The sequence below is a fragment of the Apodemus sylvaticus genome, chromosome 1, assembly GCF_947179515.1.
Source record: "Apodemus sylvaticus chromosome 1, mApoSyl1.1, whole genome shotgun sequence".
In the NCBI taxonomy this organism is placed as follows: Eukaryota; Metazoa; Chordata; class Mammalia; order Rodentia; family Muridae; genus Apodemus; species Apodemus sylvaticus.
In genome coordinates this window covers 56,128,421-56,144,735 of record NC_067472.1, presented here as the reverse complement: position 1 = coordinate 56,144,735, position 16,315 = coordinate 56,128,421, and the positions used below count along the sequence as shown (strand labels likewise).

Genomic DNA, 16,315 nt, shown 5'->3' with positions numbered 1-16,315 from the left:
CCTGTCTTGTCCTGGCTAGTGAGTAGCAGAAGAGCCAGAGAGGGGTCTGCGTAGAGTCCAACTCTCCAGGCTGGGATCGGGGCCCCAGCGCTGCCCTAACCTGGACATCAGCTGGCCCGGGGCTCAGGACAGCCGCCACAGCCACACTCATCTCCTGGAATCTTCTAGGTCTATTACTGGACTGGGAAGAGCCTTCGTTTCTCCGCCCATGAGGATAGTCTGGCCCTTGGGCTCGCCACTTATGAGGGAGAGGCCCTCAGGGAGAAGAGGGTATGTGGGGGTGGAAGGCGGGGAGCTCTCTTTGAGGCCACCTGGATTTAACCAGCTGAATGGGTTGGGTCCCAGTTCTGGGAAGTCACTGATGGAGCGCCTCTTGCTCCTCGGGCTGCATCCCCATCTCTGATCCTCCAGGCCCTGGAGTCAGCACGGGGGACCATCTGCTGCCTGACAGGTTCAGCAGAAAGAGTGAGAGCATTTTCTGAAGAGCTAAGGCTGGGTCCTCTCCTTCTCTGTCCTTCTCCGTTCATGTTCATATCCATTTATTTACTGATCTCTGCAAGTCTCTCCTGGAGCTTTCCAAGAACCCATACTTTTGTGGTCAGTACTTTTGTTGTTGTTGGGGTGTTTCATTTTGTTTTGAGACAGGGTTTCTCTGTGTACCCCTGGCTGTGTGGGTCTCAAATTCAGAGACTCACCTGCCTTTGCCTCCGGAGTCCGGGATTAAAGTTGTGCCCTACTAGCACTCACTCAGTTTGTGGTAAAGGTCAGCATGTTTAAGCATAAAGTGACCACCAGGTGATAGAGTGTCAGGGCGGTTACCAAACTCTCTAGTTCCCACTTAGAATAAAAGGATGACTACTTAACTCTGGATGCTGATTTTGAGTATTTAAGAAGTCAGTATTTGGGGGCTGGAGAGATGGCTCAGCCTTTAAGAGCACTGGCTCTTCTTTGGGAAGATCTGAGTTCAATTCCCAGCACCCACAGCCGTCTGGGACACCCTCACACAGACATACATGTAGGCAAACCACCAACGCCTGTGCACACTCAAAGCCAGTGGTTTTGTTCTCTTTCCCTTTTTTCTTTGTTGTTGTCTTTTGTTTGTTTTTGTAGTCCTGGCACTTGCTCTCTGGTCCAGGCTGGCCTCAAACTCAACAGAGATCCACCTTTCTCTGCCCCTCAAATGCTGATTAAAGGAATGAACCACCACTGCCCAGCTGAGGTCAGTGTTTATAAAAGCTTAAAGCCTAGCACACAGAATTAAGTGCCCTATAAATGTTTGTAATTTTGCTTTCAACCAAAAGTGATTGTCCAGCTTACTGCTAAAGTCTGAGCTCTGCAGTTCTCTCTGGAGACCTTCTAGACCTGGCTCCAGGATAGTCTGGAAGAAAGAATTTCTAGGCAGACTCATTGCTAGGCTGAGATCTAAAAAGGAGCTGGAATCCCCAGGTTTATAGGCAGGAGTCACAGACTTTGATAATCAATCCCGAGCCGCAGGGCAGATTTACCAGGATGTCAGGAACACAGGGCAGTGACTGGATCTTTGGGGGCAGTAGGAGGACTGTACCAGCATGCGACTAGCAAGAGATGGGGTGAGCCAGAGCCAGGTAAGGAGATGGAGGCTGTGACACACAGGCACCCCCTTTGTAGACTCTCCATGAGCTTGACATTTGAAGACCACATTAGAGGTGGTGACAGAAAGCAGGCCTCAGGTCAGTGAGATGGCTCAGTATTTTGTAGGGCTGCTTGCCACCAAGCCTGAAATTCCAAGTTTCCCTGGAACTCTAATGGGTTTTTCTGACTCTATACCTGTGTGTGTGTGTGTGTGTCCATCCATTTGTGCACCCACAAGTATATGCACAGTACACACACACACTAGGCCTCTGCAAAACTTAATCCATTAAAGGACAAGATGCCTAAGAGGCTGTGGCGATGGCTCAGTGGTTAAAAGTACTTGCTGCGCCTCCTCCAAAAGACCTAAGCTCAGTTTCAAGCACTGGAAGCTCACAAGGACTAACTCTGGCTCCGAGGGATCCGATGCCCCCTTCTGGCCTCTTTAGGCACTACACACAGGTATGGGTGCAGATACACCTATACATAATTATGAATAATCTTAAGGAAAAAATGATGCCAAACTGGGCCAATGAGGCAGCTCAATAGGTAAAGGCTTTTGCCACCATGTCTGATGATGTAAGTTCTACCTCGCCAGTCCATATGAAGGAGTGAGCCAACTTGTAAGTAGTCATCCGACAACAGCATGTGTGCTGCGCCAAGCGCTTGTCCACACACACACAAGGATATACATACAAATGAATACATGTCATTTTTTTTTTTTGCTTTTTTTGGGGTTTTTTTTTTTTGAGACAGGATTTCTATGTGTAGCCCTGGCTGGCCTGGAACTCAGAAATCCGCCTGCTTCTGCCTCACAAGTGCTGGGATTAAAGGCGTGCGCCACCGCCATCTGGCATACATGTCATTTAAAATAGTTAGCTGAGCGTGGCAGCACACATGCCTACCCCAGACCTCAGGAGGCAGCTGGGTCTCTGAATTCAAGGCCACACTGGACTAGGGAGAGTTCCAGGACAGCCAAGGCTATACAGAGAATCCCTGTCTTGGCAAAACAGAAATAACAAAGAATGTTAAGGGGCTGATGAGCTGGCTTGGTGGGCAAAGGGACTTGCTAGCAAGCCTTACACCTGAGTTTGATCTATAAGACCAGGGAAGGAGGAGAGAATTGCCTCTACTATACATGAGCCTACACGTATACACAATAAATCTAACAAAAGGTGTTAAGGATGCCTAAAAGTCGCATAATTACAGTGCCATCTGGTCCAAGAGGGGTTATGGGTCTCTGCACAACCAGTGAAGTCTCATGGAGACTTGATTCCCTGGCCCCACCACGGAGGGCCCACTCGCGGCCTCCGACAGTCCTGGAGAGTCCTCAACAGCTGAGCCTCCCCTCCAGCCCGTGGAGTGGCTTTTTCACCAGGACTTTGAGGCCCGGTTGGGAGCACAGAGGCGGCCATTCCAAGGCAGGAAAGCTTTAGGAAGAGGTGTGTGCAGTTTCCCCGCCGCTCACTGCTCACTAGCTTCCTCAAGGTAAATGGCACTTGCCCAGCCTCACAACCCATGTCGAGGGCCAGTGTTTGATCGTCCTGATGCCAAACAAGTCAAGGTAAGAAGGAACAGAACTCAGACAAGTGACAGGAAGAAGGGCAGGGCACGGCCTCTGTTTATTGAGTGGTAGGCACAGGAGAGGTAGCCAGCTCCAGAGTGGATGCAGAGGTGGCAGGTCATTGTCAGGGCACTGTGGGCATCTGGTATCCTGGGGCCTTGTTCCCATTTTAGGGGGAGGGCAAAGCTCACTACAACAGGAGCAGCAAGGAGCCAGCCAGGAGAGAAGCAGCCATAATCTCCTGGCATCCTGGGCAAGAAGCAGCAGATATCCTTGGCACAGGGGCCAGGGGTCAGGGGAACTGGGGCTTGGGTACTCTAAGAGGAGTAAAAGGAGATCACGTCTGTGGCGTGGAATAGAGGCTGTGGTAGTGGCTACCAGGTCCTGGCACCTGGGAGAAGAGCAGAGGAGTGGTCCTCGTCTGGCTGGCCCCTCCCCAGCCTGGCTCACGCCCGATGGCACCATACCAACTGCCAGAACCCAGGCTGCCGGACATGCTGCAGGCAGAGAAGCAAGGCGGTGAGTCCCGGGCAGTGCCCAGGGCCACATGCTTGAGATAGGAGAGGAGAGAGGCTGAGAAATAGAGAGCCCTAGGTCAAAGGGCAAACTGCGTTGGGGGCAGGGGTGGGCACTGGCTCTTGGTCTCCACTGCTTCACAGAGCCGGGCAGGATCCCAAGGTACTCCGGGCGGGGCTGGGGCTCCTACCTTGCGCTCTCACTCCGGCTCTGCTCCCAGGCTATGCCCTCATCCTCACAGTGGCCCGCCCTGTCAAAGAAGTAGGACCGAGAGCCAAAGCCCTGCCCACTGAGGATTCGACTGGTGCTCTGTAAGGTATGGGGGAACAAGTCACTACTATGGATATTTTTTTTTTTCTGTCACCAGAACTGTCCCAGGACAGAATTCCCAGGGTCCAACCCTCAACACTGGACCAAGAAGTGGTTGGGGGCCCTACCAGATCCTGTGGGGGCCGGTGTACCCGGAAGAAGCCCACCAGCAATGTGGTGGGCAGCAATTCCCAAATGAAGAGGATGAGGCCAAACACCAGGTAGCCTTTGTTCCCCAAGTCATTCACCAGATCTGCCTGGGGAGAAGCAGAGGCTGAGGACCGCCTGCCACCTCAGAGGATGCTGGCAGGGCCTGGCCAGCTGGAGGCTAGATAGTTACTAAGAAGGGACAAACAGGACCAGTGCCTACCTGGTCAGATACGTTGTACCAGTCGTAATCGAAGGCATCTAGCCGGCTCCGAGGGGCCAAGGCCAGAGCTGCCAGGTTGTAACAGGCCCGGCTGGCATAGAGCAGGACCATGGCACCCCCTATAGCAGCTGCCTGACACACACTGGTCCCCTGGCAGAGATGACAACAGAGGATCTTCAGGGAAAGCAGGCTCCCACCTTCCTTTATATCCTAAAGAATCCCAAGGAGCCCCAAGGATACGACATCAGGGTTGGTGGCCCTACCTTGGCCTCTAAGTAGATGCTGGTGGAAGGGGCTCGACGGGCCACGAGGCAGAGGCAGGCAGCAAGCGAGAGGGCACAGATGACGAAGAGAGAGTCGCTCACCAGGACACGTACCAGCAGAAGGACCCAGGGCTGTGCCTGGCGCTGGCGGGACAGCACCGCACACAGTACATTCACCAGCAAAAAGAGCAGTGAAGCACCCACGAAGGCCCCTCGGACAGCCAGCCTGCAGCCCACAGCAAAGTCAGCCCCGGACCATGCATCTCCTCGGCCCTTCCCAGCAACCCTGTCTCCTCAGGAGACCCCAGGGCCAATCAGAACTTAGATGGTCAAATCCAAACTCTGCTCATCTAGTTTTGCACATGAGGAAACTGAGGCTCAAAGAGGGGCGATGATTGAAAGCTACAGCATCACAGGAGCACCGGATCAAGCATCTGGACCAGAATGCTTGGGTGGGCCTCATTCCGGCTGCGTGACCTTGAACCATGGGGCTTTGTCTAACTGGGCCTCAGTTTCTTCCATCTCTCAAGTGAGGATAGGGATAGCACCTCAGGTGAGATGTGCAAAGATGCTTGTGAAGTATCTTTATAAACTGGAAGATACCGTGTAAGGACAGGGGTGTTGCAGCCAAGGTCACTAAAAGTGCAGCAAGACTATGCATTCCACGGATCGGAGCCTCCATCTTTCTCCACCACAGAGGATGCTGGTGTTCTCTCCCCCTGACACTATCATAAATGTCTGTACCAGATGCTTTAGGTTTTTCAAGCTCTCTCACAGATATCTCTGAGGTCTGTCTTGTCTCAGCCCTGCTTGCTTTGCTCCTCCCTGCCACTGACCCGTGACATCTCCAGTACTTACAAGCCTCGGCTCATCTCTGGCCGACGCTTCGCCTTGGCCTTGAACACCACCTGGGAGCAGAGACACCCATCACTCCTGTGGACCCTTGGGACTGCCCTCCTGCTCCCACCACACCGGTTCCCGCAGTTACCTGCACGAAGTAGAGGTTCATAAGCGTCAGTGTGAAGAACTGCAGGCAGACAGGACAGCAATAGAGAAGCCAAAATGGCAAGGGCCCCAGGCGGTTGGCCCTGGGAGTATCTCGGAAGTAGAAGGAGAAAAGTGTAGTCCGCAAGGCCGCCCAGAGCAGACAGAGTGCCAGGAATACCGTCTGGTAGCTGAGGCGCTTGTGCCCATACAGAAGCACCAGCCAGAGCTGGGCATAGACAGAGAAGAAGAGCAGAGCGTATAGGGCAGTGTAGGCAGCGGTCAGCCCCAGGGTCACTGTGGGCGGCAGTGCAGGTACCAGCCCAGCTGCAGGCACCAGACCAGACAGGTTACTCTCCATGTCAAGGAGGGAGGCCTGAAACCGGGAGAGAGAGATAGAGGGCCAGAAGCCAGGAAATAAATATGGAGGGGTGGGAACTGCAAGAGGTGGTGAGACCTGGGAACTCTGGAAAAAAAGAACTTGGGGTTGTCAGGCCTTCCCTCCTCAGCAGAGTCGGGGATGGGGCTAGGGGTGGGCACGGGTAACCTGGGCCCTGAGCCCAGTACCCGTCACTCTGAAAGTGTATAAGGGTAGTCTTTCCTACCCAGGGCAAATGAAAAGGAGGTTGGGGTGTCCCTCCCTGGGCCAGCCCCAGAGCCAAGATGCGAGGATGCAGTGGCACAGAGTCCCTGGCCTTGGTCGCTCGTGTCCGGCTGGCAGGAGGGGGAGAGCCGGCCAATGCCCGTCAGCTTAGGGCAGCGGCCGCTGCGGGGGCGCCCAACGCCCCGCTCTCCCCCTCCCCAAGCTTGGTTCCTCTTTCCCCTCCAATAATCCGGATTGGGAGGCTTCTTCCTCTGTCCTTAAGATTCCAGACGTGTTCCCCCACCGCGTCCACCCTCAGCCCCGGTGAATAAGAGGAAGTCGCTGTCAGGTTCTCGGGCCGCTGCGGGGTGAGCGGAATCCGGTCGCCGGGACACCGGGCTCCAGCTCCCTGGCTCCCGCTGCTCCGCCCCACTCCTGCGCCTGCGCGGGCGTCCGTTCGCTACGTAAACTGCGTAGCGGCCGGCAGGGACCCCGAAGCCATGCGCCGCGCCCGGCGTGCATCTCTTTCGAGAATCGGCGCAAGGTGCGCTGCCGGCGGGTGTCCGGGGTTACGGATGGCGGCGGGCGGCCGAGAGTAGGACCGGCCGCACACACAAAGCACCTGGGTTACCAGTGCCATGGACCGCCAGCTCTTAATGTTTGGGGACTACCATTTCCCATGCTTAGATCCCCAAACCCACATCGCGATCGGCGTGCCCATATGGGGGCGGCAACGACTTCGCCGCACAGGGTCACTGAAGGAAACTTCCGCCCACAACCAAGATGGTACCCGAGCCCCACCCCCTAGCTTCTGTCTGCAGGCCCCGCGCCCCGGCCTGGGGCAGCTTACGCACACCTATCCTAGCAGCAGAGCCCCTACAGCCCTACGACTCGCCCTTCTGAGCGTCCCTGTCCCCTCTCCCGCATCCGGGCGGCCATCCTGCCGGAAAGGAGCTCCCGAGATGGCGCTGGGAGTTGTTCCCAGGACCGGCAGTGCAAGGCCTCCACGATCGGGAGGAAGGAGCTGCTCTTCCCATCCCGGTCACTCGGTCCAGGGGGAGCAATAACCATCGCAACGGCCATTGCATCCGACGGCCGAGGTTCAGTAAACGGCTCTATAAGTAATCACTAAGCTGTTTACAGAGTTTTCAGCTCCCCAGGGAGGTGTCATTAGCCCCATTTTACAGGACAGAATTCGGGCCCAGAAAGGCTGGAGGACTTATCAGCCGAAGCAGGCCTCCAGGATCCAAATGGGAACCCCAAAGCAGCCCTCGCTGGCTCCTGCACACGCCCTAGGCTTGAGGAAGTCGGATCCCGGAATCTGGAGCCTGGGGAGCGACGCGGGAGGAAGGCGGTGGAGACCAGCAGGTCGGCGTAGGGGTGGGACCTGGTTTGGGGTGGCCCCGCCTCCAGGCCGACCCGGGATTTACTTCGAGAAGTGATTGGGTCAGATCTGTGACAGTTCCCGTCGCCCAGGAAACTAGGGCCGGGCGCCCTTAGAACTGGAGGGAGGAGGCAGGCCCGGGCCAGGGGCCTCGAGATCGGGCTTTGGGTGAGACCTTTTCGCGGTCCTAACGGGCAGGGGGATAGCGCTAGGGTCTGGACAGAGCTCTGAAGAGAAATTTAATATTCCGGCGACAGCCAGGCCAGACTCAGCAGACAGATGAGGGATTGGGAAGGTTTAGGGAGTTGGGCTACCTTGGTAGGAGAGGGAGACAGGACTACCTCTCCTCTGCTTCTCGTCAACACTGTTTGCCTAGTAAGAAGTACTGAGTACTTCTTACCTTGTCTCTACAGCCCAGAGTATGTTCCAGATCCCAGAGTTTGAGCCGAGTGAGCAGGAAGACGCCAGTACTACAGAAAGGGCGCTGGGCCATAGCCCCACTGAGGGCCAGCCAGGTCCCTACCTAGCCCCAGGTCTCCTGGGGAGAATCGTTCATCAGCGGGGACCAGCCAACAACAGTCATCATGGAGGTAGGTTCTTCACTACCATCATCCTCCTGTCCTGTGTCCCCTGACTCAGTTGCCCCTTGTATTCCTGTTACAGCCATGCTTCCTAAAGAGTCTTGGGAAGCCCCAGATACCCTGATCATCAGATTGCTGCTTCTACAAACCAGCTGTCACTGGGCTGATTCTCAGAGATGTGTGGCATGTCCTTAATGATTAAGCTGGTCCGCTGAATGCTGAAAACAGTCCCCCTTATTATGTCCCCAAGATAGACATCGGTGGGAGGTAAGCAGAGCCCCAAAGAAGGAGTGACTTTCCTAAGGTCCCCCTAAGAGGTGTTGTTGGAAGACTCCTCAGTGTCTGGAATAGGGCCTTCCAGTGGCCAATAGATTCTTTGTGTGTGTGTGTGTGTGTGTGTGTGTGTGTGTGTGTGTGTGTGTGTGTGGTGGGGGAGGGGGGTTGAGACAGGGTTTCTCTGTGTAGCCCTGGCTGTCCTGGAACTCACTCTTGTAGACCAGGCTGGCCTGGAACTCAGAGATCCTGCCTCTGCCTCCCGAGTGCTGGGACTAAAGGTGTGCGCCACCACCACCCGGCTCAGTGGGTTCTTTCGTACTCCATGGCTCACCTACAGCATGACTATTATTGCCCAGATGGGACAGGCGAGTGACCCTAAGTGACAAACAAGAGCCGTGTAACGTTGGAAAGTGTGAGTGAGTGCCAAGATGGAGGGAGAGGCGTTAGAGAGACTGGCTATGCTCCCCACTTCCCATTGTTGACCCTGGACAGCCACAGAAATCTGAGCTCCAACAGGTTTGTCACTGGTTCCACAGGGCTTAAATCATCCCTACCACCTCATGTGTCCCTGGACTGCATCAGACTTCTCTACAGTTGAGACTAACCTTGCACTCCTGATCCTCCGGCCTCTACCTACCAACTACTAGGGTCACGGGCCACCATGCCTGGCATTCCACCTTCTTTGTTAAATTATGTGTATATGTATTCCCCGGGCAAAATATGCAGGTGCCTTGGAGTCCAGAAGAGGGTGTTGGACCCCCAAAACTGTAGTTACAGGTAGTTGTGAGCTGCCCCACATGGTTTCTGGGAACTGAACTCACAACCTGTGCAAGAGCAGTAAATGCTCTGAACCACTGAGCCATTTTTCCAGTCCCCCCACCCCTTCTTTTAACCTTCAGGTTTCTTTCTTCTTCTCTTTATTATTTTTTTTTCAGTTTTTCAAGACAGGGTTTCTCTGTGTAGCCTTAGCTGTCGTGGAATTTGTTAAACCAGGCTGGCCTCAAAGTCAAGAGGTCTGCTTCTGCCTCCCAAGTGCTGGGATTAAAGATGTGCACCACCACTGCTGGGCATATCTCCAGATTTCTTTTTCTTTTTCTTTTTTAAGGCTTGTTTGTTTATATCTGTCTATCTAGATATCTATTTAGATATCTGTTTTAATGTGAGAACACTGTTGCTGTCTTCAGACACCAGAAGAGGGCATAGGATCCCATTACATATGGTTGTGAGCCACCATGTGGTTGCTGGGAATTGAACTCAGGATGTCTGAAAAAGCAGCTGGTGCTCTAAACCACTGAGCCATCTCTCCAGCCCCATGGATCAAATTCTTAATTCTGGGGGCTCACCCTGGGGCTAGGAAAGGCCTCGTTCCGCTTCCGCTTCACCGTGAGCTCCATGTACCCTGTGTAGCTGCCCATCTGCAAAGGCGGCTGTGGCGGGTCCACCTGGGAGGGCAGCTCGTCAAAGTACAGGCAGACGCCACTCAGCTGCAGGAGCTGGTGCTAGAAGCCCCCTCTTTAAACTTGCCCTAGCAACATGGGACCGAGGAACCTGGCTTTCGTCTTGTGGTTGCGGGATGAGCTGTTCCAGCCCCAAGAAGAGGAGCTGCCTTGGGTATTCCGTCTACTCCAAGGGGGTGCTCCGAAGGATGGAGGTGGCGGTTGGCTGGCATCACGCTAGGACTAGGTGACAGGGTCCAGATGAGAGACTGGGAGAAAGGGTGGGACACTCATAGGAGAAGGGCAAACCTGAGGCTGGAGGTGGGGGAGGGACACTCGCAGGCTGTGAAACAGCTTTAGGGAGGCAGTAGAAGCAGGGCCTGCTGCTGCAGGGAGCACAAAGGTGTGTGTAGGAGATCTGCTGTGACTGAGGACTCCAGGGGAAACCGCCATGGTCTCAGGAGCTCAGTGCCCTTTTTGCTTCCCTCACTTCCCATGCTAGGCAGAGACCACACAGAGACACTCCTTCCTTCAGCCAATGTGTGGAGTGTGTGTGTGTGTGTGTGTGTGTGTGTGTATGTGTGGGTATGGGTGTGGGTGGGTGGCAGGTGGTGGTGGGGTTCATAAACATTTGATTTACTTTTCAATGGTCTCAAGAGCAGAACTGGGTGTGGTAGTATGTGCCTATAATCTCAGCACCAAGAACTGATCAGTCTGGAGATGGCTTAGGCTACTTAGACCCTGTCTCAGCAAACCAAAAGCAACACAAGTGAAATTTGCAAACGTCAGACCTGCCAGCCATGAACCTTCTAGCCCTCTCTGTGTGGAGAGTCAACTCACCCTGGTCCTCCCTCTCCTGACTACCTGCACCAGGCTGTGCCCAGCACTGACTACCTCCACCGGGCTGTGGGCATCCCTAGGGCAAGGACCGCAGCACAGAGGGACTGCACGGTAGGAAGGGAGGGGAGAGGCCATAAAATAGGAGAAGCAGCCAGTACTGGCCTCTGGGACAGATTGCAGCAGCTGAGGAGGGCCTTTTAAATTCAGATTGAGAAATTAACTGCTTCTTCCTTAATTTCCTAATCTGTAAAATGGGAATAGAACTAGTCCTACAGCCAGGCAGTGGTGGTGCACGCCTTTAATCCCAGCACTTGGGAGGCAGAGGCAGGCGGATTTCTGAGTTTGAGGCCAGCCTGGTCTACAGAGTGAGTTCCAGGACAGCCAGGGGCTACACAGAGAAACCCTGTCACCCTGTCTCAAAAAAAAAAAAAAAAAAAAAAAAAAAAAAAGAACTAGTCCTACTTCTCAGGGCCCCAAGCCCCAGTAGCTGCTTAGAAACTGCCTGGCACAGAAAAGGTATCATGGAGGCCCCATGCCCAACTACTACCCTAGTTGTGGATATCATTGTTGCTGTTGAGTTAGCTCATTCTCTGCAGACCTGGGGTTCCTTCAGTAGTAAAGACAATTTATTTAGTGCCGTAAACATCCAGTGCTCTTGCATGGCAAACATGAGTTTATAAGTTAGACTCAGGATAGAGGTAAACTAGAAGTATACAGATAGGCAATAGGGAACCACTGAAGGCTTAAGATAGACATAGTTGGGTTTTAGAACAGGGATTTAGACATGGGCTAAATCCCATGGCTTTTGCACAGCCCCTGAGCTAAATACTTTTGTTGTTGCATTTTGAGGTTTTTAAGATCCAGGCCCAGGGCCCCTGGCTTCCTAGGCAAGCGCTCTCTCACTGAGCCACCTCTCCAGCCTTTGTTACATTTGGTGAGACAGGCCTTAAGCAAATGTGGCCTCAGACGCCCCACTAGCGAGTATCGGGACTGCAGGTTTATACCAACTTCAGGAATAGTTCTTCCTTCCTTTCTTTCAATTTTTATTTATTTATTTATTTTTTTGAGACAGAGTTCTCTATGTAGCTCAGGCTTTCCAGGAACTAGCTCTGCTGGACTTGAACTCACGTCTCTTCCCACAAGGGCTTGGATTAAGGGCATGTGCTACCCTGCTTAGCTGAGAACAGTTTTATCTATTTAAGTGGTTGACAAAATCCAGGGAACAAAGTATTTTATTATAACAGGTAAGAACTGTGTGAAAATCACATTTCAATGTTACTGAGTAAAGTGGTGGTGGGCACAAAGGTGTTTTCTGGGACATTTTGTCTCTGAATCCAGCTACTAGCAAGCTGCACTGTTGTTATAGAAGCCCTGATAGAACATTTGGCCAGAGCTGGGCCAGGTAAGGCCCCAGGCTAGAGTCTAAAATGCTTTTCCTCAAGGCTACTGCACATGTCTGGGCAGGCTATTGTGGAGACCAGGCAGACTGAGTGGCCTGCCCTGCCTGAGGGCAGGGCCTCACTGTGCTTGGAAGCCACTGTTTTTGTTTTTATTACAACTCTCCTTGGCTATAATGTTATTTTTTATGAATTCTTTTGTGTGCGTGAAGACATGTATGGAGGTCAGAGGATACTTTTTAGGAGTTGGTTTGGTTCTCTCCTCTTCCACCTGTGGGTCTCAGGAATTAATGTTTGGTGGCAAGCTCCTCTCCCAGGCCCGTCACCCCCTAGGCACTCCAACCAATTTTAATGGAGTATGCTAGGATGCTTCTTGCACTGTGAATTAGCTGGCTCAGCCACACCCACTTACCCAGAAGCCCGGTGGGTAAGGAGCTTAAAGCTAAAGGTGCATATCAACCAATTTCCTCCTGCCTCCCCCAACCCCAGTCTGTCTGAGAGGGTGGCATGTGGGCAGACCTGAGCATCCACCTGGAGAGCAGCCATCCTTGCCTTCCCTTCCCCTGAGGGACTGAGGCAGGTCTGGCCACACCCTGCCCATCCTCTTTGTCCCAGGAGTTCACTGAATCTCCTGATTCTTTCCCGTAAATGCAAAGATAATTTTTTAAATTCCATTAAGGGGCTGGAGATGCAGCTCAGCCTAGGGTGGGGGCAGGAACAGGAGGAGCACAAGTTTAAGGTCAGCATCTCTGCCACCTGAGACCCCCTCTCATCAGCCGATACAAATGCTCTTGGCACAAATGGATGGGATTGGCTGCTGAGGAGCTCAGCATTGCTGAGTGCCTTTAGCAACGAACAGTTCTCCATGCCACAGCATGGGCTCTTGGCTGACACTAGGGGTGTGGGGAGGGCATGGCTCTTCCACACTGGGCCACCAAGGTGGCTTGTGGTACTGCAGAAGGATGTCTGGGACAGGAGAAGGACACAGATCCGGGAGTCAGGCTGGTTTGTAACAGTCTTTGTCACTTACTGTGTGACCACGGGTCCCGTGTATATGCTGTTTGCTTGGCATGTCTGTTAGTTTCACTCCCTGTAAAATGAGGAACTACCTCAGTAATACAAGTTAAATGAACCACTCCAAAGGAATCCCCACCTGACCTGGTCAGTGTTCTGATTGGTCGGTTGGTTTGTGAGGTGCTGGGATGGAACCCCGGGCTTTGAGCATGCTAAGCAAGGATTTTTGTTTGTTTTTTAAACATTTGTTTATTTTATGTATATGAATACACTGTAGCTGTACTGATGGTTGTGAGCCACCTTGTGGCTGCTCACCAGGCCTGTACTAAGAGCCGAGCAATCTCACCAGGCCTTGTCCTGCTTCTTTATGAAGGAGGCGGGGCTGAGCTCAGGCCCAGGCCACCTGAAGACACCTGCCTTCCCACCACCAGCTCAGCACACAAACACCGGGATTCTAGGGCGCAGGCTCATTACTCAGTGCAGATGGGCTGCACCACCACGACACAGGCATCGGTGTCCCGCTTCTTTCTACGGAAGATGGGGAGAACTCTGCATCTGCCACACAGGAGCCAAGAAACCAATGGATGCTCAAAGGACAGAGTGGAGTGGTGACTATGAGACAGGTTGTCCCCGTGCCACAAAGACTGAGGTGCCAAGAAACTGGGGGAAATGGCTCCAGGATCACAAAAGTGAAGCCACCCAGCTACTGAGTAGTCCTAGTGAAAACACTCTGTAGGCCAGCAGTGACATTCTGTTCTGGCCAGATGCTTGGAGAAGACCCAGGCCAGGTCTTTCGTGAGGGTCCCCTCCTCACCCCTGCTTTCTGTCATATGTCTGCCGCTGGGATCCTACAGCTGAGCTCCAGAGTCTTGCCAGCTGACCTTTGAGAGAGGGAGGCAGGTTTATCCACCCCAAGTGTGAGGGTGTTTTTACCTCCTCCCAAGCCTGCAGGCACCTGGGTGTGGGCAGCAGGCTGTGCCTAGTTCTGGACTCTGCCCCTGGGAGTGGTTCTGGGTCTTCACTGGTCTGGACAGAGGGGTACAGATGGCAGAAGTCAGGATGGCACACAATACCCAGACCAGAGGAGATCACCCACAGTGCTCTTGCAACTTACAGGGCACATCTATACTCCGGTGCGACCTTCATGCAGGTGCGTTAGGGTACAGGCGAGGTGAGACTATCCCTCCATGAAGAGAATTTGCAAGTGAAGGTGGCTGGGTAAGGCAAGAGCTGCACAGCGTGACAGCTCTGGGGTACCCTGAGGAAACTCCACCTCTAATCACCTGTGTAGCTACTGTGTGCATGTGTCTTCACCGTCCAACGCCCACCATCTCACCCCACTCTTTTTTGTGAGACAAAAGACAAGTTCTCCTGTAGTCTAGGCTGGCCTTAAACTCAACCTTCTGCTCCCACCTCAGCAGTTGTGGGGTTAGAAATATAAACCACCACACCCAGCTTAAGTCTCCATGCTGGGTCTGTTGAACCAGGTGGTGAGGATAGTTTAGCACATACTCCAGTCTCAGAAAAACAAAATGGATGAGTGATGACGGTTCTCGATACCGTGTCCCAGAGAAGCCCAATAGGGGACGAAGAGCGTTCTTGTTTTCCAAGACCCCTGCAAAGATACGGCAAGATCCCTACTTAAGAGTTGCTATGAGACTACAGACAGATATATCTTATGTCCCTGTTTTGTGAAAGGCACAGTAGTGTCCTTTTTTGTACAGTAAAGGCTTCTTCATTACTAGCACTGTCCAAGGATTTGTGGAAGTAACCGATTTCTCACAAAAGCCCTCTGAGCTATCTGCATTCACAAAGGAGGGACTGCGGCTGTGGGACGGTCAACAGCAGGCCAGAGAGTCACACCTCTTCCACTCCATGACCTCTGCAGGCGCTGGGGCTATGGAGACCCGGAGTCGCCACAGTTCGTACCCAGCGGGGACCGAAGAGGATGAAGGGATGGAGGAGGAGCTTAGCCCTTTCCGAGGACGCTCTCGTTCGGCTCCCCCCAACCTCTGGGCAGCGCAGCGCTACGGCCGTGAGCTCCGAAGGATGAGCGACGAGTTTGAGGGTTCCTTCAAGGTGAGCGCTAGTGCTGGATGCAAGGAGACCTGAACCCAGCCGTCTGCCCCTCCTTCGATCTAGGGCATGTCGGGATTTCTAGTTTCAGAGCCACCTAATTTTCCCTTTGGTATTGTAGAGCATGCTGGGACTTGCAGTTCTAGTTCGTCCCCTGTCCCAGTGTTCAGTGACTTGCTGGGATTTCCTCCCTCTTCCTTTTTTGCCCAAGATCCCGCCCCCCAGTCCTGGAACACGCCTTCACCGGTAATCGAGAGCTCTTACAGCCAGACCGCTTTGAGAACCGAAATCTGTAGTATAGACCAACCTCACGCCAAAGTTTCTGAACCGTCAGGTTCATAGGATACGAGGCTTGCTGGTATCTGAGCCTCTCCCCAACTTCTTAAACTACTTTAAATTCTTGAGTTCTGCTCCATCCGCTAAACACTAGATCTCTGGCTGTGCGGCTTCACGTAGGATCCCGGCACACGCATCATCCCGTGTCTGACTGCCCAGTGCAGAGCAATCTAGTGGTGGGGACCTGATTCGGGACGCCAGAATGAGGCTCACTCTCTCTCCTTCCTCCCCTGAAGGGACTTCCTCGCCCAAAGAGCGCAGGCACTGCAACACAGATGCGACAAAGCGCCAGCTGGACGCGCATAATCCAGTCCTGGTGGGATCGAAACTTGGGCAGAGGAGGCTCCACCCCCTCCCAGTGATCTTCTGCTCCGCATTCCCAGAACTCTACCCGCTCCCTTCGCCCGCCATATTGGGTGTGGGCGGAAGTCTTTCCAGGCCTTAGGAAAAAAGGAGGATCGCTGTGTCCCTTTAACCGGGAGAAGAGCTGACGTACCGCTTTGAGTCCCTTCCGGTGCGTGCAATAGCTACGAAGGAGTGGTTCTTGTTTGGAGTTTCTAAGTTTTCCACATACCCCGCCCCCTAAGCTTCCGGAAGTGGCTATTTTCCCCTCTGGTACTGGACTGCCCTCGGCGCCTGTGCTAGGTTGCGAGTCTGGGTGCTATCCTATCATAACAGGGGACCCGAGGTCGCGAGAAACGTGCTTTATAATAAAGCCCGCGCATGTGTCGTCGCGCCTCTGTTCTTCCGTTTGGGGTTCCGCAAACCAGATTTCTAT

General features: G+C 53.4%; 2 protein-coding genes across 3 annotated transcripts; one reads left to right on the top strand and one right to left on the bottom strand.

Annotated features, from left to right (window-relative positions):
* Positions 1-3,410: 3,410 nt before the first annotated feature.
* On the bottom strand, positions 3,411-6,907 carry Gpr137 (G protein-coupled receptor 137). Its single transcript, XM_052191212.1, has 7 exons — positions 5,619-6,907; positions 5,489-5,538; positions 4,631-4,856; positions 4,368-4,517; positions 4,126-4,254; positions 3,879-3,997; positions 3,411-3,669 (listed from the first exon to the last, which is right to left on the bottom strand). Exons 1-7 carry the CDS (start codon positions 5,973-5,975, stop codon positions 3,510-3,512), a joined length of 1,191 nt encoding a protein of 396 aa, XP_052047172.1. The 5' UTR covers positions 5,976-6,907; the 3' UTR covers positions 3,411-3,509.
* Positions 6,908-7,433: 526 nt separating this feature from the next.
* Bad (BCL2 associated agonist of cell death) lies at positions 7,434-16,266 on the top strand. Of its 2 annotated transcripts, none has more exons than XM_052191222.1 (4): positions 7,434-7,565; positions 7,995-8,171; positions 15,014-15,204; positions 15,774-16,266. In XM_052191222.1, exons 1-4 carry the CDS (start codon positions 7,448-7,450, stop codon positions 15,897-15,899), a joined length of 612 nt encoding a protein of 203 aa, XP_052047182.1. In that variant the 5' UTR covers positions 7,434-7,447; the 3' UTR covers positions 15,900-16,266. The 2 variants fall into 2 exon arrangements, with proteins under 2 accessions (XP_052047182.1, XP_052047191.1); XM_052191231.1 differs by lacking the exon at positions 7,434-7,565 and adding an exon at positions 7,653-7,749.
* Positions 16,267-16,315: the final 49 nt, after the last annotated feature.

What these genes read in the sequence shown, in the direction of transcription:
- Gpr137 (XM_052191212.1), bottom strand. Translation starts at nt 5,975, where the DNA reads ATGGAGAGTAACCTGTCTGGTCTGGTGCCTGCAGCTGGGCTGGTACCT. An exon ending in GCATCTACTTAGAGGCCAAG is followed by an intron (nt 4,518 to 4,630) that starts GTAGGGCCACCA and finishes CATCTCTGCCAG; the next exon opens with GGGACCAGTGTGTGTCAGGC. An exon ending in AGCCGGAGTGAGAGCGCAAG is followed by an intron (nt 3,670 to 3,878) that starts GTAGGAGCCCCA and finishes CTCTGCCTGCAG; the next exon opens with CATGTCCGGCAGCCTGGGTT.
- Bad (XM_052191222.1), top strand. Translation starts at nt 7,448, where the DNA reads ATGGGAACCCCAAAGCAGCCCTCGCTGGCTCCTGCACACGCCCTAGGC. An exon ending in AAGGCGGTGGAGACCAGCAG is followed by an intron (nt 7,566 to 7,994) that starts GTCGGCGTAGGG and finishes TTGTCTCTACAG; the next exon opens with CCCAGAGTATGTTCCAGATC. An exon ending in AGTTTGAGGGTTCCTTCAAG is followed by an intron (nt 15,205 to 15,773) that starts GTGAGCGCTAGT and finishes CCTCCCCTGAAG; the next exon opens with GGACTTCCTCGCCCAAAGAG.